The sequence below is a fragment of the Mustela putorius genome, unplaced genomic scaffold, assembly GCF_011764305.1.
Source record: "Mustela putorius furo isolate JIRA1106 unplaced genomic scaffold, ASM1176430v1.1 tig00003871_pilon_pilon_pilon, whole genome shotgun sequence".
Taxonomy (NCBI): domain Eukaryota; kingdom Metazoa; phylum Chordata; class Mammalia; order Carnivora; family Mustelidae; genus Mustela; species Mustela putorius.
In genome coordinates this window covers 12,712,499-12,734,938 of record NW_025422023.1, presented here as the reverse complement: position 1 = coordinate 12,734,938, position 22,440 = coordinate 12,712,499, and the positions used below count along the sequence as shown (strand labels likewise).

General features: G+C 34.5%; 1 protein-coding gene across 6 annotated transcripts in view; it reads right to left on the bottom strand.

Annotated features, from left to right (window-relative positions):
• Window positions 1–22,440, bottom strand: part of GSTCD (glutathione S-transferase C-terminal domain containing) — a 142,749-nt gene that overhangs the window by 106,797 nt on the left and 13,512 nt on the right. For all 6 annotated transcript variants that reach the window (XR_006602617.1, XM_013054019.2, XM_013054020.2 and 3 more), the window contains exons 2-5: window positions 18,783–19,220; window positions 17,505–17,972; window positions 9,231–9,482; window positions 5,407–5,500 (exon numbers count right to left, since the gene is read on the bottom strand). Coding sequence is in view for 5 of the 6 variants with exons in the window: in XM_013054019.2 (XP_012909473.1) it covers window positions 5,407–5,500; window positions 9,231–9,482; window positions 17,505–17,972; window positions 18,783–19,199 (1,231 nt within the window). In the remaining variant the exon portion in view is untranslated. The remainder of the gene's footprint in view (window positions 1–5,406; window positions 5,501–9,230; window positions 9,483–17,504; window positions 17,973–18,782; window positions 19,221–22,440) is intronic.

Genomic DNA, 22,440 nt, shown 5'->3' with positions numbered 1-22,440 from the left:
CCCTGGCACCCATCTCACCATTTTTTAATACAGATAGGTAACACAAATATACAAACAGAACAGTAGGCAGCGACGTGTTTATGTACGTGTATGTGTGTATGTACATCTTTTTCCTCATAGATCTATCTATACGTGCATCTCACTGCTGAGAGGACCTAGAAGCAATAACACTCCATTAGCAATTAGCAAACCTGGTGCCCAAATTTTAGTTTCTAAATGCTGTTCTCTACTAAAGGGAACCAGAGCTCCTTGGAGACGCAGCGGTCTCTAAGACTGAGGCAGGGAAAAGATAAAATTAACCTGTGATATTTTGTTTCTCTAAAATTTAAGGAAATGGTCATAGAAAGATAAGGTCAGTTCCAAGGGATCAGGAGCCAGTTTGAAGAGACTCACAACTTGGGATGACCTGAGTACTGAAATAAATAACAACAGTGATGGATTATAACTTACTTAATAAAATAAGTCCTGAATCAATACTGATAATAGATACATAGATGATAGATGGGAAAAACATTCTTACAGTGGTGTGGCAACTAATACATATAGAAGAATGATAGAGCTGCAAAATCCCCATTCTATAACTAACACAGGCAAGAAGTATCAAATAAATATAGACTAGTCAGTGACATTTTGAAAACAAGACATTATGTAGTCTCAAATAGCTCCCCATAAAATACTTATTAATTCTATAGAGCAAAACACTAACATTACAGTAGAAACACGTGGCAGATACCACCTTAACCAAATGATGAAAGTTAACATCACTGGGCCCAAACTGGTGTAAGGTGCTGTCTCTTATGATGCACTGAGAAGGCAACAACTTCATCTCAGTGGTGTTTCTGCCAAAATGCGTAACTTGAATCTAAGCAAGTCCAGGAAACCAGTAAAATATGGTTGACCAGTCCCTGATAACAGAGCCCAAATACAAGGATGGGTCAGGTGAAGTGGAGATAACAGAGCCCGAATGCAAGTATGAGTCAGGCCAGGTGGAGACATCCAATCTCTAACTCCCTAAAGAATGTGGACCCCGCCTTTTGGGTGCCAATTCTGACCAAGGCGATACGCTAGTTCAAATAGCTACTATAGGGTGAATTGTAATTCAATCGGCCACCCATGTGTGACCTAGCATGACTGTGCAACTTTCTCTGTGTGTTGCAATCTCATTGGCCAGCTGTGTGAACCAGGCTCAACCACACGGCCTTTGCTCTATAAAAATTAGTCTGTGAGGCTGGGAGGGGTCGCTCTCTCTGTAAGAGGCAGCCCTGACCGGTCAGTTTGATTCTCAATACTTGGTGCGAAATAAAGCTTTGCTTGACCTTCGCTTTGTGTCAGTCTTGCTCCTTTGATCACGGACCCTAACAGTTCTACAAAAAACTGGCCTGAAATCTTCCAAACAGTCCATCTTGAAAGACAAAGGCTAAGAAATCATTTCACGTGAAAGGAGACTAAAGTGACATGACAATTAAATGTACTACAATCAACTGGACTGTGGATTAGATAATAGTACGTACTGAATTGCATAGCTTGTTTGGATAATTGTACTATGGCTGTGAGAAAAGGACTAAGAAAATGTCTTTGTCCATAAAGCAGACAGTTTATTCTTGGAGGTAAAGTAGCATAAGGAGGCATAATGTTTGCAACGTATTCTTTAACAGTCCATAAACTAGAATAACAGTAGTAATAGTAGTAATAGTAGTAGTAGTAGTAATGACAACAGTAATAATGATTATGTAAGTTAAATCTATAGAGACAAAAGAATTCAAAGTTGCCTGGTTTAACTAGAAATTTGAGAAGTTAACTAAAAGGAACTATAGTCTCATTTTGAATGAATTCTTTTTAAAGGTTTTATTTATATGAGAGAGAGAGAATGAGAGAAAATGAGAAAGAGCATGAGAGGAAGAGTATCAGAGGGAGAAGCAGACTCCCTGCTGAGCAGGGAGGCCAATACAGGCCTCAATCCTGGGACTCCAGGATCATGACCTGAACTAAAGGCAGTTGCCCCTCAATTCAAATTAATTTAATAAAAAATTATTGAGTACCTAATTCTATAATCAAAGAGCTCACGGTCCACTAGAGAAAAAAAACATGCGTATATATAATTATAGTGTAAGCATATCATAAGTCCGAAAAACGAAGTATAAGAAAGTACTAAGAAATGTTGAGAGGGAGTGACTAATTCTGCCTGATACATTGTACTAAGTACTTGATACATTAATTCATTGAATATACCAACAATCTCATTAAGGTATATACTATTTTATCCCCATTTTACAGATGAGGCAATTGAGGCCCAGAGAAATTGAGAATCTGGACATAGACTTTCTAGCAGTTAGGTTAGTATAGTAGTAGTCCAGGTAATAAACTCAGGCAGGCTGACTCCAAGGCACATGCAGAAGGTTTAATGAAGAAGCAGCAATTGAACTGATCCTTAAAAGATGAGTATAAATTCAATAGGATGGGAATGTAGGGTCCTGGGATCGAGCCCCGAATAATATTGATCTCTGGCAAATGGAGGAAAATAAAAAAAAAAAAAAAAAAAAAATAAAAAAAAAAAAAAGGTCACATGAAAAAACCTGAAAAGTTCAAATGAATAGTATATTTAAGGCTGGAGGAAAAATGTGAAGAATAGAGAAATAATAGAAATGGGTAAAAGTTCAAAGAGAGGTTGGGGAGATTAGACAAGCTTAAGAAATAAGCGTCCATCATGAGGATCAATACAGCCTTTGTTAGTAAAGAGAATGATTCGTATTATATGTACCATAATCTTGATGTAACTCAATGGATTCCACATAAGGAGTCAGCCTTTGTGACATCCAAATGAACCTAGTACTAATAAAATCTTATTACAATTCTTTCTCTTCTAAAATTACCAGAACACAAATCATGAGAACACTTTCACAATGACCTCCACACCTGTATGTATAATAATTTCATTTCATAGCAATCCTATTACTGTGCAATATTGAAATTGCCGGAACTGAAAACAAAATCTACAAGCAAAAATTCTACCTTAGTTTATCATAGACTATATAAAAACCTTTTAAGAACAGAGAACGAAACGTAAATAAATCATGTAGCTCTGCTGTTATAGCTCCTTGTTTGTCATAATATTTATGAAAACTAGGTGATCCAATTAAAAGGATATAATGAATAATATATTCCATGAACTCTGTTAGATATGCAGTTCTAACCAGTAAAACGACCAGTCATGAATGCTTAATGTTAGATCTCTGAGTTGGTAGCAGATGTAATTGATTACTCAATTAATAACTGAAAATATTATTTTGACTTCATAGTAAATTAATTATGAGTAAAGCAAAACATGTGGTTCTTACAAATCTCTGTATTCATTTCCAGTAAATATAAATATTAATGAAAATCTGATTTTCATTTACTATAGTTTTAACCTGTCTAAAATCTACCATAACCAGAGTCTTGCAAGGACAATAAAAACAAACATTTAAAATCTTCAAAATGTCAGAAAATATATAAAATTAAAACATTAACAAATTCATTAATGACTATGTTTGATATATTTAACAAAGACCAAAAAATGAATTTAATTGTTATAAAACATCTTTGAGGCAGAGTTCTTAATTGTCTAATAAAAATCTTACTCCATTCTGGAAAAATCCTAACTTATTTGCTTGATTGACATAGTAAATTGATGAGTGAGACAGAGACAATACTTAGGAAGCATCACAGAGGAGAAGAACATCAAAAAGGCAGGCAAACAATTTCAAAGAGCATTTGGAAATCAAAAGTTTTATTTGGCTTGATATAAAATCAAAGAATAACCAAACAATTAAACAAGTAGAACATTGAGTAATAAAAATGCTCTCCACCTAAAAACACTTAAAATGCTATATAAAACTCAACAATCATTTTTTGCCTACCTAAATGGATTTCCAAGAGTAAGGAAAACCCATTCGGCCTTAACAAAGGGGAAAGGAACTAAAAAGTCGTGTAATAATCTTGAACTGACACCAGCTGCCAGGAGGGTATTTTGTTAACAGGGATCTGAGCTTTAATGGCAGGACAAGGAAGAGAGGCTAGTCCTGGATCCCTATCATTGTGGAGTGCTGGAACTATTATCACTACATGAAAGTAGAAACCTTGAAAAGCTATATTCCCCATGAAAAGTTGCATTAAAAAAAAAATCATACTCAATAGCAAAGGGAGATGATAAAAGGTAACTTTTCTGTTTAAACCTCAGCTCCAAATGAAAAGATTAAAGGAATCTAAAGCTGAAAACATAATGCTAACAGGTCTTAAATTCTAGTACCTTGAGATGCCTAGCATAAGCAAATATAAATCCTTACTAAAGAAATTTATTCCTAACCCAGGCCTCACAAGATTCCCACAGATTTAAATACCCCTTAAATGAATTCACAATATATAATTACTAAATAAGACACCAAGAATGAAGTCAACAGAAAAAACAAACAGCAAAATTAGGTCTCTGTGGACATCAGCTATTATGTAACAGATACAGAAAATAAAATAACTATGCTTAAAAAATTATGAAAAGAGGAAATTATAAACATGGGCAAGGAAAAAGTCATTATTAAAACAAACAACCCAAATAAAATTTCTAGCAATAAAAAACATAATTATTTAACTAAAAACCTAATTATAAAGATATCTTTTTCAAACAATACTTTAAACAGGGGAAAATGATTATGTACTGCTTATTAAAGGATCAAGGAATTTTTGTTAATTTTTATTAGGTGTGATAATGACATGGCAATTATTTAGAATGGCTGTATTTCTTAGATGTACATACTATAGTATGGCATGTTGTCTGGAATTTCCTTCAAAATACTTTGAAAGAAATAAAAAGGAATAGATTAAACAATTGTAGGAAAATATGAGAAATGTTGAATCTGAGCAATGTGTATATGTGAACTTTTTATAATAAAAATGTAAGGAAAACTTCACAGGAAATTAAAGAAACAAAACAAACAAGCAAAAGGGAAAAATAAGAGAAAGAGAGAGAGACAAATCAAGAAAAATATTCTTAATTATAGAGAATTGATGGTTACCAGAGGGGAGGAGAGTTGGGGGATGGGTTAAATAGGTGATGGGGACTAAGGAGTACACTTGTAGTGATGAGCACAGGGTGATGTATGGAATAGTTGAATCACTAAATTGTACACCTGAAACTAACATAGCACTACATGTTAACCAGCTGATATTAAAACAAAAACTTAAAAAGAAAGAAATAATTAGGGGGGAAAAAGAAAACTCAGTGGATAGTACAATCAAAATATTAGATAAAGTCAAAGAGAGAATTAGAGAATTGAAAGATGGATCTGAAGAGGGTATTGGAACTAAGATTAAAACTTGAAGGAAGGAAAAAACCAAAAACAAAAACAAAAAACCACACAACAACAAAAAACTCACCTTCCTTTGGGCTCACTGCTGCAGGAAGACTACTCCAATCAAGGGTCCAAGTAGGGCAAGGGTGGGGGGAAAACATCACTTCAATGCCTTTTTCCTAGAAATAGTAAATAGGAAATAGACTCTTTAAAATTAATGAATTAATAAAATCCTGTTATATTTTAGAAGGCCAAATTTCTCTTTTCTATAGTGGCAAGAAGGAAATAAATATTAACAATCATTAGATGTTCCTCAAAATATTAAGTTACATAAGAAATACAATGTGTTTTTAGACAGAACAATTACTTTCCTGGTTTTTTTATACCAAGATAACAAAAAATGCTATTTTTAAAGAATTGCCTAAAACTACATGGACATAAATATACCTACACTTCAAAATAAATTGGGAGTCAAAAAGAAAAGTCAACCTGAAGATAAAAATTTTATCAAAAAATTCCACACAGGGATAATAAAAAACCGATTCCATATATCCATCAAGATCTGTCTTTACATATATGAAATAGTTAACAGCCTAGGAGTTACATTTATAGGATGAAAAGCCCCATTTCAACATAACACCCCAAAACATCATTCATACTTAGAGAGGCTTCTAATGCCTCTAAAAATGGATTCCTCTGTTCTAACCAAATGGTTCCCAACATTTTAAGAAATGAGGACCACTTTTCAATGTATAAAAAAAAACTCAAGCTCCTTCCCTATGTCAAAAGTTGTGTATTTATTTAACTGCAGACATACTGCATTTATGTACTGTAGACAGTGTGTGGCATACATACAGATTCCCAGACCCCTTGCAATCACATTCTGGGTACATAGCTCACAGATAGATATCCATAGTTCAGGTTTTTTATCTTTAGAAATATCCTATCTGAAAGAAAAATCTCCAAGAATCGATCACTAATTTGAATCAAGAAGTTCATGAGATTAATTTAAAAATTATGAAAAGGAAGTAGTATAAAGTTTTTTGTTGAGGTAGAGATATCTTTATGTCTAGAGGTCTAGAGCACTTACTTGCTTCCAGAAAAATACACATCTCTCTGACATCATCTACCGCTATTCTATTCTATTCCCCCTTATTCTAGCCTAGCCATACTAAACTTGCTCTCCCTCATTTCACCAAATTTAATCCTACCTTAGGGTCTTTTCAAAAAATACTATATATCACTCACACACCATTACATTTAAAGCATACAATTCAAAAGTTTTTATATTCACAGTTGTGCCACAATGAACGCTAATTTGAAAATATTTTCATCATCTCAAAAAGAAGTCCTGTATCCATTAGTAAATATACTCTCTATTTCCCCCTTTCAGCTCCTGGCCCTAGGTAACTACTAATCTACCCTCTGTCTCTATAGATTTGCTCAGGTTTTATTCACTCACTGGACCCTCTGCCTGGAATACTTCCTCCAAATCTTCAGTTTATTTAGGTCATTTGCTCAATGTCTTCACCTAGTCAGATAAGCCTCCCTGCCACCCACATAACCTCCACCCCTTATCCCATATTACTTTTTGTTGCACTTATCATTACCTAATGTGTTAACACATTCATGTTTTTTATTTACCTCCCCCACCAGAATATAAGGCCCATGAAGGTAGTCCAATTTGTTCTTCAGATATCCTGCATTCAAAACAATGACTAAACATACATTTTTTGACTAACTGAATAAATAAATCTAAAACCTTTGGAGAATAAGGGAAATTTTAGGGGCAAGTGTATGCCAAAGAAAACAAAAGGGAGAAAAAAAGTGAGATGTGAATGATCCTAATACTTTACTATTTGATACTTCCACTTGGCACCAATTTCATTTGTCCTTATGTAATTGGCACAAAATACTGTGACTACACAAAAATTAATAGTTACTGTTACCTTCACATAATTTATTATTATTACTAATTTTCTAAACAAATGTCAATAATTCACTAATAAGTAGCAAAAATAATGTCCTGCTAAAAAGAAACATTTATTGTATCTAATATGTACTTTCAAGTTGGAATTAAAAATAGAAATTTTAACTTATTTTCAGATTTGAGCCTTTTTTAAAAATTGTTAATGTAATGTCCCATTTTTTATATAATCATGAGATTTAAAATCAGAAAAGGATCGTACAAAATATCTACTATATTCTCCTAATTTATAAATTGAGAAATGAAGACCCTTTGGTTAAACAACATACTGAAGGTCACAATGTTTGCTTAGCTACAAAGCTGGGAATAAAATCCAAGTCACCTGGACCCTAGCAGTCTTCCTATGGGCTGCTCCCAAGCAAATGCCTGAGAGTGGCTGAGATACCATGGCAGGCCTATTCCTGAGAAACATGGAACCCTCTGACAGAGGATTTAGCCTCAAGGATTCCCCACTGGCTTGCCAAAACTTTCTTAGACCTGCAACGATGTCTAAAACTTTTCTAACCCTATCATCCTTCCTTCCCTGTCTCATGCACAGGGTTCAAACCTGCATCATAGACTGAAGGCTCTCTCAGCTGCCTCTGTTTCCCTCCTGACTTTACCTCACATATTTCCCTCAGTAGACCTCTTGCATATCCAACCCCATCTTGGTTCTGTTTGAGGGACCTAAACTAACACATCCCCTGTAATTAAAAATTCAGGACATTTTATTTTTTATGTTATTACAAGACAGGTTATTTTTATAATTGTTAACTTTTCCTGAATTCAAATTTGTTATTGATTTCTCATTGTATATAAATATTTTTAATATGTATAAAATACACGTTTTTCCTAATGTCATTTTATTGCTAGAAAAACAGCTAGAAAAATCTGAATCACTAATTTTCTTTTAAGATGGTTTAAGTATGAATTAAAAGCAGATTTTTAGTTGAAAATTTGAAAATTAGTATTTTAATGCAAAGCAAATTATTCTATTGATTATTATTTATCTAGAAAAATTCAAGAGGTAAAACTGAGATCCCTACACAGTATAGTCATCTGATCAAGATTTGGACATGCCTTGGTACCTTCTTCTAAAATCAACTATAAAATCCTATTTCATTGTTTCATCACTAGACTAACAAAGCTTAAATGATGAGATAAGGGGCTGATATCACTACAAAAATCTTGCGCTTTTCTAATTCACCAAACTTCCTGTTAACCACAGAACTCAAATACTTCCTAACTCAAGTGGGAAAATATAATGAATATTTTTCCAATATGACTACTCAGATGAATAGCTCAAATTACTTCCTGATTTTTCCTCTATTTAAATAAATCTTTAAGTAGTTGAAGTTAAAACATTTTTGTAAATTGTTTAGAATCATAGAGAAAATAAAGCCTATTGGGAAATTTCTACAATTAGTATTATCAGAAACAAATCTTGCTGCAAAGAGAGAGAAAAAAAATCCTATGTGTTACATAAAAAGGCATTAAAATAAGAAAATAAAAACAAAATTCAAAGAACTAAAAATCTTAAATTTAGACAAAACCTTGGCAAGTAAATTGAGATATTCATTTTCATAATCTTTAACTTCAAATCATCATCTCAAAACTTAAAAACTGAGACCAAAACCTTGCAACAAAAAAATCAGGTTAAAACAATTTGACCAAATATGATATGACCTTAGCCAATGTCTTGAATATTAAGAAAAAAAAAGTTTTGACTCCAAAGACTAATAAAAATCTTCAATTTACTATACCTCATTTATATGCAAAACACATAGAAATATTAATTGGGTAAGAGTGATATAAAAGAGTTAACAAATAAAATTTAAAACAAAAATAATGTGCATAAATGATTACAAGTTGGGGTAGAACGCTCAACAACATTATCACATGAAATTTTTCAAAGAAAATTTTCAGAAAAACATTTTAAGTACCATTAACTTGGTCATAGTGGGCCTTGGTCCTCCTATAAATGAAGCATCATTTTGCTCTTCTACGCCTGGGACCTCACTTAAGTTTGAATTTTGTTCATTTGAGGCGGTCAGCAACTCTGGTAAATGGAGAAATTGGATTCCACACTGAGAAGCTGCTGTTTTTACTCTTGGCACTTCCTGAATCCTCTGGTACCAAGCAGCCAACAGTGGAAATTCTATCAGCTTTTCAGAAAGTTTCTTGCAGATAATTACCTAGGCAGGCAAAGAACAAAACATACTATTACATACTGTCTTTTGTAATAGCCACTGAGGTACCTTCACATACCATAAAATTCACACATTTTAATTGTACGGTTCAGTGAGTTTTAGCAGATTCATACGGTTATGTAACTACCACCACAATCCAGTATTAGAACACTTATATATCACACCAAAAGCTTCCATTGTGACGACCTGCAGTCAATCTCTGCTTCCTCAGTTAGTTGCAAGCAACCACTGATTTGGTTTCCATGTGATTTGCCTTCTCTAGTATTTCATATAAGTGGAATCATAAAATCTGTCTTTTTTCACTCAGCATTAAGTTTCTGAGGTTCATCATGTAGTTGCATTTATCAGTAGTTTGGTTTTTTTTAAGATTTTTAAAATTTATTTGACAGAAATCGCCAGTAGGCAAAGAGGTAGGCAGAGAGAGAGGTGGGGGGAAGCAGGCTCCCCGCGGAGCAGAGAGCCTGGATGTGGGGCTTGATCCCAGGACCCTGAGATCATGACCTGAGCTAAAGGCAGAGGCTTAATGCTCTGAGCCACCCAGGCGCCCCAGTAGTTTGTTTCTTTTCATTGTAAGTAGTAGTCATTGTGTAGAATAATATATTTTGCTTATCCATTTAGTAGTTGATGGACATTTGCATTGTTTTCAGTTTTTGATCATTATAAATGATATTGCTTTATGAACTCATGCATCAGTATTTGTGTATGAATGTTTTTCATTTCTTAGGAACCAAGTTGCTAGGCTGTATGGAAATGGTATGCTTCGGTTTTAAAGAAACTGCCTAACTCCTCTCTCTGATGGTTGTACCATTTTAAAGATTTTATTTATTTAATTGACAGAGAGAGAGAGAGATCACAAGTAGGCAGAGAGGCAGGCAGAGAGAGAGGAGGAAGCAGACTCCCTGCTGAGCAGAGAGCCTGATGTGGGGCTTGATCCCAGGACCCTGAGATCATGACCTGAGCCGAAGGCAGAGGCTTAACCCACTGAGCCACCCAGGCACCCCAGTTGTACCATTTTATAACCCCACTAGAAATGTCCCAGTTTCTCCAAATCTTGCCAATGACTGGTATTGTCAGTCTTTTTTATTAGAACTATTCTACTGGATGTGTGGTAGTATCTCACTATGATTTTGGTTTGCATTTCCCTGTGACTAATGATGTTTAGCATCATGTACTGATTTGCCATTCAAATATCTTCTTTAGTGAAATGTTTCCTATACTTTTAGTATTGATTTCACAATATATAAATTGGGGCAACTCAACAAGAAAACAAACAACCAATTAAAAAGATGGGCAAAAGATCTGAAAAGACACCTCAGAATTATGTAGTTGGCCAGTTATATATATGACAACAAAGATACATAGTTGGCAAATAAATGTATGAGAAAACGTTCATCACCTTATATCATTAAAGAATTGCAAGTTACAACAAGGAGACACCATTGTACACCTATCAGAAGGGTGAAAATGCAAAACCCCGACAACAGCAAAAGCTGGCAAGGATGTGGAGCAATGGGAACTCTCATTCACTTCTCATGGGAATGCAAAATGGGACAGCCACTTTGAAAGACAGTTTGGCAATTCCTTACAAAGCTAAACAACTCTCACCATATGATTCAGTAATTGCACTACAAATGAGTTGAGCACTTATGCCCCTGTAAAAAGCAGCACATGGATGTCTATAGCAGTTTTATTCATTACTGCCCAAACTTGGAAGCAACCAAGATGTTCTTCAATAGATGAACGGGTAAATATCCAAACCTTAAAATACTATTCAGCACTAAAAAGAAATGAACTCATCAAGCTATGAAAAGACATAGAGGAACATTAAAAGCATATTACTAAGTGAAAGAAGCCAATATGAGGGATACATACTGTATAATTCAAAATATATGACATTCTGGAAAAGGTAAAACTATGAAGACAACAAAAGGATCAATGGTTGTCAGGGTTAGGACAGAGGGTTGAATAGGTGGAGCTCAGAGTTTTAGGGAAGTAAAGCAATTCTGTAGGATACAATAATGATGGATACATATCATCGATATGTCAAAACTCCCAGAATGCATAGCCCAAAGAGTCAACCCTAATATAAACTATGGTTTGGGCTATAGTAATGTGTTAATGGAAGTTGATGAGTTGTAATAAATGTACCAGTCTGGTGCAGGGTGTTGATGGTAGAGGAAACTGGATAGGTGAGGACAGGGGGTATCTGGGAACTTTCTGTACTTTCTGCTCAACTTTACTATAAACCTAGAATTATTGTAAACAAGTCTATCTTTTAAAGAAATTTTGAAAATCAACAGATACTACTTAAATAAGACTGACAAGGGACTAATGTCTTAGCAATAATCAAGGCCCAAAAGGTATTTGTGAATTATTTGAAGAATAATAAATATTATATATGCACAAACTAAGAATGTACTCACATACTGACTATACTACAAGCCCCTCAATATATATTAGTATATAAAATATTTTATATTATATATTTATATATAATTTTATTATTTTTGATTTATATATTATCTTACTATATATTTTATATATGTTTATATGTATTTATATATATATATATCTAAAATGGTAAAGAATAATATTTAGAGGAAAAGGGCAAAAAATATGAATAGATTATTCTAAGATAACAAAAATAACATGACTATATATCCTATAATTGAAAATCATTTTTGAAAAGTTTATACCTTGCATTCCAGTTTCTATCATCTTTCATTGTTAGTATATTTTTATGCCCCTCTAAAAATTCTTCCTTAGTCAACTTCCTTCAAATCTAGAAACCCCTTCATCAATAACTCATGGGCAGGGCACCTGAGTGGCTCAGTGGGTTAAGCCTCTGCCTTCAGCTCAGGTCATGATCTCAGGGTCCTGGGTGAGAGCCCCACATTGGGCTCTCTGCTTGATGGGGAGCCTACTTCCCCCTCTCTCTCTGCCTGCCTTTCTGCCTACTTGTGATCTCTCTCTGTCAAATAAATAAATAAAATCCTAAAAAAACAAACAAAAACTCATGGGCAAGAATACATTCCACTGTCCCTGACCCTCATTATATTTCAAAAGTTCTCAACACACTGAATATAGAGAGCAAATGGGTCAATGGAGAGTAAATGGACACTGCTCAGTCAAAAACCTCAAACACTCAATATGTACTTATTTATGAACATGAGTTTAAGTGGCTAATGGGGAAAGAATTGAAATAAGTTGAAGGGTTGATTTCCTCAAAGTATGTTATGTGGTATTTTTAAATGATTATAATTTGATATCTATATAGAGTCTATAGTCACTGGTATATTTTGAGGAATCTCAATGGAAGTTATATACTCACTAGGGACATGTGGGAATGAGAGAAATGGAGAGGTTGTACTCTTATTTTAATAGTGATCTGAAAAAATCTTTTTTTTCCTTTTGTGAAGCCTTCTTCCCTGAATGTATGAAATCTAACACAGAATCAAATCAGTATTAGCTAAAAGCAATGTAAGAAACACTCTCAGAACAATATTTTTAAAATAGGCTTGATGGAGTAAGGAGAAGATTTCACTGAAGTAAAAAGATAAAAGATACAATTATAGATATTTAGAAGTGAAAAGATAACTAGAGTCAGTTAGAGGGAATTTTTTATAACACAGCACTTAAAGGAAGGCTTTTTATTCAAATTAGAAAATGTGAAGCCATTACTCCTGATTTAAATTATCTTTTTGTTTTCTCTTGGCCAGATACTTTCTCCCTACCATCACCACCAAACTTAAATTTCTTTAAAAATTAGAATGTTCTTGCCTCTTTTTGAGGCACTGAATGTTGTTTCCATAGAGACAGTAATAATGTTGCCAACAAATTATGATGGTGATTATGAACAAATAAATACAAAGGTCAAATCAAGAAAATATTGATTAATATATCTGGGAATCAGTTTATAATTCTCACCAAAATTCATTAATTCATCCTCCCTCCCTCCCTCCCTTCCTTCTTTCCTTCTTTACTGAGACAGAGAGAGAGAATCTTAAGCAGTCTCCGTGCCCAGCATGAACCCAAGCCAGGGCTTGATCTTATGACCCTGACATTGTGACCTGAGCTAAAATCACAAGTCTGACGCTTAAAGGGCCACCCAGGCATCCCCTTCCCAAAATTCCTAATTGCCTGGAAATAGCTTACGTGATCAGGGAACTGAGCTTAAGTAGTGATGAATTAGTCAAATAAGAAATATTCTAATTTCTTCACCTTTCTTTTCCTCCCCTTGGTAGTGCTTTAGTTTTATTTGTTAAAGGCATATGGCATCTTTCCTTCTACTGGAAAAGAAGTTCCGATTGAGTAACAATAATTCATGTTTAAGAGAAATCAGGGAGTTTTACACCGCATGACAGGTCATCCCATTTAATCAACATGCCAGGCTGCTCTGCTAATATCCAGACAGCTCAGGAAGTACTGAACCACATTCATTACACTCAAGAAGATAAATTTAAGGAAGTGGCTAATGAAAAATGGGTGAGATGCAAATTATGTTTGCTCCTAAGAAATGATTTTTTAAAAAGTTGTCTGCCTGATAAGATCAAAATCATTATAAATATCACAGTTACTTACAGACAAGAAAATAAGATTATTTATTCTTAAACAATGATTAAAAAAACTGCTTCTACCAAGAGCATAAAATGAAACCCTAATGGTTTTGTAGTTAATTGTAATAAGGGTTAGCAAAACTTGCCTGGAGAGAAGCAAGATGTTACATTTATCCAAAATATCTCCTCCTCTGCATCACCTTCTAATCATTTATTATATAAAATGTTTTGTATTTACTTTATGTCACTTCCTTAGTCATGTTTACTCTTTTGAAAATAGGTCATAACTAAGAGATGTTAAGGTGAGCAGTGTAAGCAGTCAACTGGATGGAAATATAATCCCAATTTTTCATTTTTTACTTATAGATTAGAGCTGGCGGGTTAAAACTGAAAACTCTTGAGCACCTAAGGCATAGGAGAGGATATGGAATATACAAATTAATGACTAAATACGTGGCATCCATAGTTTGTGCCAGACAATAGTGAGATTCCCATTTTATTCCTAATTTTACAACAACAGGGAAAGTGAAACAGATATTTAACATAGGTAGTTTTGCTTAAAAATCAATTTCTACAATAATTTTACTTAAGCAATAAATGTGTCATACTTTTCAAAAACGCAATTCAAGGCATTAGAAGTTAACATGTAAAAAGTTAAATCCTAAGAGTTCAAATTACAAAAATATTTTATAAAATGGCAAGTTTTGTCTTAAGGGAGTAGACAATTTTTTAAATAGTCTTATCAAAGTATACTTGCTTACTAGTAGCAACTTAACAGTAACTATACAATTTTCTGGTATCAGGGAACATCAGGATTGTGCCTGAGTACAGCTATTCATTGCTGTTTCTCCCATATGCTTGCTATAATAACTACTAGAGGATGCTTGCAAATGACTTAAAATGGAACTCATAAGAGGTGTGCATTTTTAATCTATTCTTTTTAAAGTCTGTTACTAAAACTTTCCAGGGAGGGTTTTGTCAGACACATTCCATGCGTGCTCTTGGGTTAACTTTGCAAATTAATATCCACTGAAAAGGAAGAAAAGCATGAAGCAAGTTTAGACACAGTACCTTGGCTATTTTATCTACTATTGTTTTGGCATCTTTGGCTTTCTTCTGTTTAGCAGAACTGTATATTTTCTCTAACTCTTCTAATTTTGACTTCTGGTATTCCAAACCTTGACTTTGCAAAATTGACTGTCCTTTTATATTGTTGGCCTTATTCCTGTAGCCAAATATCCTTGCTCTAGGTTCGGCTCTATGTTTCTGATCCCAACCTAGTAGTAACTTGAATTTCCTTCCTGATCATGAACTTGGTCCTAAGTGTGACCATTTGGATCACCACTCCAACACCTCAATGTGTTAATTAATGCAAGCATAAATGCTCTGCATCATAGTCACTACCTGAGCTTAAACGATGGCTTCATAACCAAGATGAATTAAAGGAGCAAAATAAACATAACAAATAATATCAACAATATCTTACTTTGGCAAAGAAAGATTAATTCCTGAAAGAAAATATGCAGATCCAAGAAAAATACAAACAAAGGAAAATACTGTAAGAATTAGTTTACCATAAATGTCAAAGAGGAAAAAATTAATCATAGAATACATGTAATAATAAAGGCTGAATATACAAGTTTTCCCCAATTTTAAACTAAGAACAAGGTTTTTCAGTGAGTATTAGGTAAATTTATGTAGTAGCAGTTAGTAGATGCCCCACCTGATTGAAGAGAAAAAAAATCCCTCCCAATTAAAATACTTCAGCCTCGAGTGATCCTAATTAGGTGAATACTATTTAAATTAAGCTAAAATCAAATGCAAACTACCTGGAAATGGATGTTTGGATAATCATCTAAAAGCAACTACATAGATTCATGCAAAGTTAAACAAATAGCCCAGCACTTCGTTATGGAAGGTGCCTGACAAAACCCATTTGATTTACATTGGTAAATCCAATTTTATATTTGTTTCGTTGCTTTTGCAAGGAGATACTCATCTTCTCTAACAGTTTTACTTTCTTTGTACCACTTGCTATTATGTAAATACATATTATTTACTTGTTTACTTTTTCATTTCAACCCCCCCCCACTAGAATATTAACCCCATGAGGGCTGGGACCTTATTTGTTTTGTTCATCACTCTATTTCCAGGGCCTACAAGAGTACCTGCTATATACAGTAGACTTTCAACAACTTTCTCAAATGAATCAATTAGTGGATGTGCCACTTTGATTCAATTCTTACAAAATTAAAAACAAACACAGTTATCCAAAAAGACTAAGAAGCCAGGACCACCAACAGAATTTCATAATACGTATTGAATAACTGCTGTAATGACTGAAGTTGGTAATAAAGGGGAAAGTCAGGAGTAAGAGAATTTACAATCACTGGACTAGGGGAAAAAAAAAAAAAGTTGATGTCTTCTCCCCATCCAGCTCTGTGGATTCTCTACATACAACATTTAAAATACTAATCAACATCTAAACAATTCCCAAATCTTTTTCATATCCTTTAATTCTGAAGTTATTTTAGTTCCTAATCTTATTTTGTTTCTATTTTGGGGAAAAAAAAAAAAGAAGTCCTCTTTAAGAAAATGCCAATTGATTAATACCACCTAACTTACTAGTGAACCACCAGCTTCCAAGTAGATTTTCATTAGAAATCATTTCTCATTTTGTCAGTAGAGATACCTGAAGTGTTAGTGATACATGAGAATGAAATCTGTTACGTGATGCCTTTTTAGGAGAAAGGGTGAAACGCTTCAAAGCAAGAAAAATGCAGCTCTTGAAAACCAATTGGAAAGCTGCAGAGAGCTATAGCTTCCCACATTCACTCTAGTATTATTTTTACCTTGTTCTTTTTTCCTCCACAGAGAGGAAAAATACACATACAAACACACACTCACAGTAAGAAAGAAAAGGTTCCATTTATATTCTCCCACAACACTGACTAGCATAGCCAGCTACAGAATGTAATCTTATAAGGAACAGAGATGCACAGACACGATGATAAAATATTTCTGATTTAATAATACCTAACATAATGTAATTAGTATTTTAAGTGTCTACTTAATTATAAAATACAGCTGGCAAGAATTTTTTAGTGTTTTAATACTAGAGCCTCTAATACCTGAAGGTAATTGCAAGAGTAATTTGAAATTAATAATCATAACTGCCAAAATTTTAGCATTTCAAAATTAAAAGTTATAATAATGACTAAGATTTATTAAGAACTTACTGTTCATACTTCACACAAAATGTCATTTCTTCATCACAGTGATCCTGTGAGATAGATACTATGATCTCTTTCTTACAGATAGGAAAAACGAGATAGGAAATCCTTACTTGCCCGGGAGCATAATGATAGTAAGAAGCGGAATAGGGATGCAAACGTAGGCGATTTCACAGACGGAAACTTCTAGTAACGTATCCGTTCCCGATAAACCTTACCAAAAAATGATGGATACAGGGCAAGAGTACGATATCTGCCAAAGTGAAGTAGAGGCCCTCGGCAAACACATGCTCCAGAGGTGGGAGGTCAGAGGCTTTTGCTTTTCTGATGTGAGGAGGCTCCCTGTGGGTGGCAGCTGGTTCTTCCTGTACTGCGAGCTTCGAGAATGCAACTTTCAGTTCCAGGTTCTCAGATGTAGAGTCCAGCTCTTGAGACGTTTCTTGTCTATGCACCTTGCCCATTGCTTTTTCCTTAGCGAGGGAAGGCCCGACCCCAGCAGCCTTCTGTTGCTTCAGCTTCTGCCTACGGAGTTTGTCGTCATTATGCACTCTAACGGGCTCGCTAAGCTTCTTCTCTAATTGTAGTATTTCTGCGGGGATAGCTGGGTGCTGGTCAGAAGATTCTCTGAGAAAATTCTCAATAGCTAAAGGGATGGTAAGTTCGCATAGCCTGGTCCACTGACTGACCTGAAAAACAAAATACCAGAAGAAATCGAGTCTTTACTTTCAATGTAGCTTGAAGAAAACTTTCTATCGGGAGAGAAGACTGGTTTTGACGACTGAAGCCAAGCCATCCCTGGGCAAGGTTTTTATGCTCTATCAAGGGACATATTACAGTGCTTTAAACATAACACTAAACATCGGTTTAGCAATCCTATACCTGGAATACATGCTATCCTCTTGCATCCTCTTACTGAATAAAACCTTCCTTCCCAAAGCCTTTGAAATACATGCACCCCTAAAAATATACGGTTTCAAAGCACTGCTACTTGAGCTCCCATTCATGTGTAAAATTTCCTTTTAAAGTCCTCACTTAAGGGATGCCTGGGTGGCTCAGTGGGTTAATGGTCTGCTGTCACCTCAGGTCAAGATCTCAGGGTCCTGGGATCAAGCCCCACATCTAGGTTCCTTGCTCAGCGGGGAACCTGCTTCTCTCTCCGCCTGCTGCTCCCCCTGCTTGTTCTCTCTCCTTCTCTGACAAATAAAAAATAAAATCTTAAAAAAAAAAAAAAGTTCTCAATTAAAACAAAAGATAAAAAAAAAAAGTCATTCTCTAAAAATAGTGTCCCCAAACCTCACAAAATAAATCTTGAGTTCTTATTTTTCCACGCTGTACCTGAAGTATTGGCATACATGAGGGACTTTATTTCATTGCTTACTAGAGATTTTTTAAGTAAGCAGGATTTAATTCCTCTCCCACAGAAGGTTAAAATAAATGTTGAAATAAATGTGTTATCCCTTTATGGCTTTAAGTAACAGAAGAGCCATCATACTTACTTCAGCACAGGCTTTCAAGCAAGTCTTCTTAAAACCCAAAAGTTCCAAAATTTCCTTCTTGGAGGGGTCAGCTTCATATGATCTCTGGATTATGTGTCTCAGTACAACAGCAAGTCCTGCTCTACAGAAATTGTCTGGTTTTTCTACTATTGCAGGTAAACAGCAATTCTGGACTATTGGAGGAAGCTCTTGCCTTGAAATAATTTGTACTTCAACATCCTGGGGCACTACATTTTTTAATGAAATATCTGTACTTTCTCCGGTGGGGACTAAGCAAACTTTAAAGATTTTGCAGTCACAGTATGATAACAGAAACAAAGTTACAGATGTATGAAGAGGAAAGACGCATCCTTCTATTTGGTGAGAAAAATCCAAGTATAGGTATTCTTCTGTAAGACTTTTCTTAATGCCTTTCATTTTCTTCTTTCATTGGGTCACCTGCAGCATAAATTGAAGTGGTTATAGACTTAGAATACAGTAACTTAGAAGCTGAAATGAAAGATGAATATTCAAATACTTTTTCTAGAAATCAGTGAAGACTTGCGATAGATATGATTCTGCAAGAATTTGTTTCTGGACTGAATAAATGGCTTCCAAAAGAAAGATTTCCACTTGGTGCAATTAACTAGTCTTGGGGTGATTTTTACCCAGCTTCTTTAAAATAAGCATACTTTGGGGCACCTGGGTGGCTCAGTGGTTAAAGCCTCTGCCTTCGGCTCGGGTCATGATCTAAGGGTACTGGGATTGAGCCCCACATCGGTCTCCCTGCTTGGCAAGGAGCCTGCTTCCCCGCCACCCCCCTCTCTCTGCCTGTCTCTCTGCCTACTTTTGATCTTTGTCTGTCAAATAAATAAATAAAACCTTTAAAAAAATAAATGAAATAAGCACACTTTAGGTGCTTAGCAATAGAACCTTTTTAGACAAGTACTTTGAGGTCTCACTACAGGTAAGAACAAGAGATGAATAAAATGGGAAATAAGTAACCAAAAATACTAGGAGTTGCCTGGAGAAGCTTTGGCCATGCTGGTCCTCCCACACTGCTTCTCTTTTATGACTCTATAACACAATAACCGTGGGGAGAGGATATATTCATTCCCTCGTGAGAAATGGATTCTCCTAAGGTGAGTGGGTTTTGATATGATGAACGATTGCATGCTAAATCACAACAGAAAAATATCTGAAGTTCCCCATAACTTAGATGTTGATAACGGAGATATCTCCAAGTTAACATATCCAGAATCACTTACCCCCACACCCCAAACCTGCCTCCTCATTTATCCTCCCCACTTCAGTGAATGGAGCCTTGTCTTCTAGCTGCTCAGGCCAAAAATCTCAAGTTATTCTTAGTTACTCTTTCCTTTCACATCTCCATAACCAATCCATTAAAAACTTATTTTGTCTCTTCAATATATATCCAAAATGCTTATTTCACACCACCTTCATTGCTCCCACCGTGATCCAAGCCTCTATCGCCTATCTCTGAATTACAGCAATTATCTTCTGCTTGCTGTCCTATCTCCCACTCTGGTCTATTCTCAACATAGAATTTAAAGTGATGCTGTTAAAAATGGAATAAAATCATGTCACTACTCAAATATCTTCCCTTTCTATTCAGAGAAAAGACAAAGCTCCTACAGTGGCCTAAAGATCTCCTTGGTCTCATCACTCACAGCTTCAGCCAAAGAGGCTTGCTATTGCTTTAAAATACTAGGTACCGGGGCACCGGGTGACTCAATTGTTAAGCGTCTTGTCTTCAGCTCAGGTCATGATCTCAGGGTCCTGGGATCCAGTCCCACAACGGGCTCCCTGTCCAGCAGGAAGCCTGCCTCTCCCTATCCCACTCCCCCTGCTTGTGTTCCCCCTCTCAATGTGTCTCTCTCTGTCAAATAAATAAAATCTTTAAAAAAAATTAAATTAAAATAAAATAAAATACTAGGTACATTCCAACCACAGAGCTTTTGCAGTTGTTTCCAGTGCCGGGAACACACCCTCACCTCTTTCAGGTATTTATTTAAATAACAACTTCTTGCTGAGATGATCGGGGCCTACTGTATTTAAATTGAAAACCCCACCTCTACCCACCCTGAAAACAGTATTCTAGGCTTTTCTTCTCACTTACCACTGTGGTAACACACAAATAGAATGTTCTATGAGAATAGTTTAACACACAAATAGAATGTTCTATGAGAATAGTTTACTGCCATGCCTAAAACATAGCCATATATATATATATATGTAATCTGTATATATATACAGATGTATATGTATGTGTATATATGAACTATGTATATCTTATATATATAAACATTACAACATTAATGTACATATAGAACATTGTATATAAACATGGCCTGAGACATGTATTTTATATATATATATATTATATATACATATATTTTATATATAATATAAAATAGTTTACTGCTATGCCTAAAACATAGCCCAATATATATATATGTAATCTGTATATATACACAGATATATATGTATGTATATATATGAATTATGTATATTTTATATATAAACATTACAACATTAATATTATACATATATAACATTGTATATAAACATGGCCTGAGACATGTATTTTATATATATATTACATATATATAAAATTAAGAATTATTTGTTGAATGAATGCATGAACACGCACACGGCTATTTTAAAGATGCAAACATATACAATCTTGAGGTGAAACTGATGGGTGTTTTCAACTTCTATTCCTTAAGAATTTTGTTAACTATAGCTGTCTGATTTCTACATATCCTGGGTCTAAAATTCCCCATGTTCTAATCCATGAATCGCAATTCCAAAGTTAACACTAGATGGCACTCTTTAAAAGCATTCACCAGGGAAACCTGTGCTAGGAAGATTTAAAAAGTATACCTGCAACTTTCTTTTAAGTGTATTTGAAATATTAGTGTACTCCGAAATTTAGGAAACTGTCAACATATTAAATTTCCTTTATATTCTAACTTCCTCAGTTTTTTTAAAGTCAAAAGCAAAAGTCAGTTAAGAATGACTTGGTTCTCAGCTTTTTTGTTAAAAAGCTAGTAATTCACCATAACAAAAGGATATATAGTTAGTAAAATATGAACTTCTTGAGAATGCAAGTAATCACTACTGTTTTATATTTCTTTTATTGAAACATAACAGATCTGCATAGTTTATTACTTCTTTAAAAGGTTATCTAGAGGAAAATTATTTCATGTGATTTAAAAGCAACAACTTTTTAACCCATGGAAACCATTTTCTTCCTAGTTTATCTTTTTTTAGTTTTTAATTTTTTTTGCCCCTATAGTTTACTTTAAAACAAAATATTAAATGGTGCTTATTAAAGCTCACAGGCAAAAAAAAAAAAAACAAAAAAAAAACACCATATTCCAGGAAATTAATAATTTCTTTGAGGAGTTTGCTCCTGTAAATAATTTATTGCTGATAATTTACTGATCATCTTAACTCCTTCTGCTGATGGTGGGATATGATACAGAAGATCCCTAAATCCTTCAAGAAGATTTGCAAGAAAAACATGACTGATTTCCTCATTTGCCCAGCAGTCTAGGAAATAGTGATTATGAGACTAATCCTGCTAACTCTTTAAAAAAACAAAACAAAACAAAACAAAAATGGAAATAATGCCATTCTATTTTACAGCTTG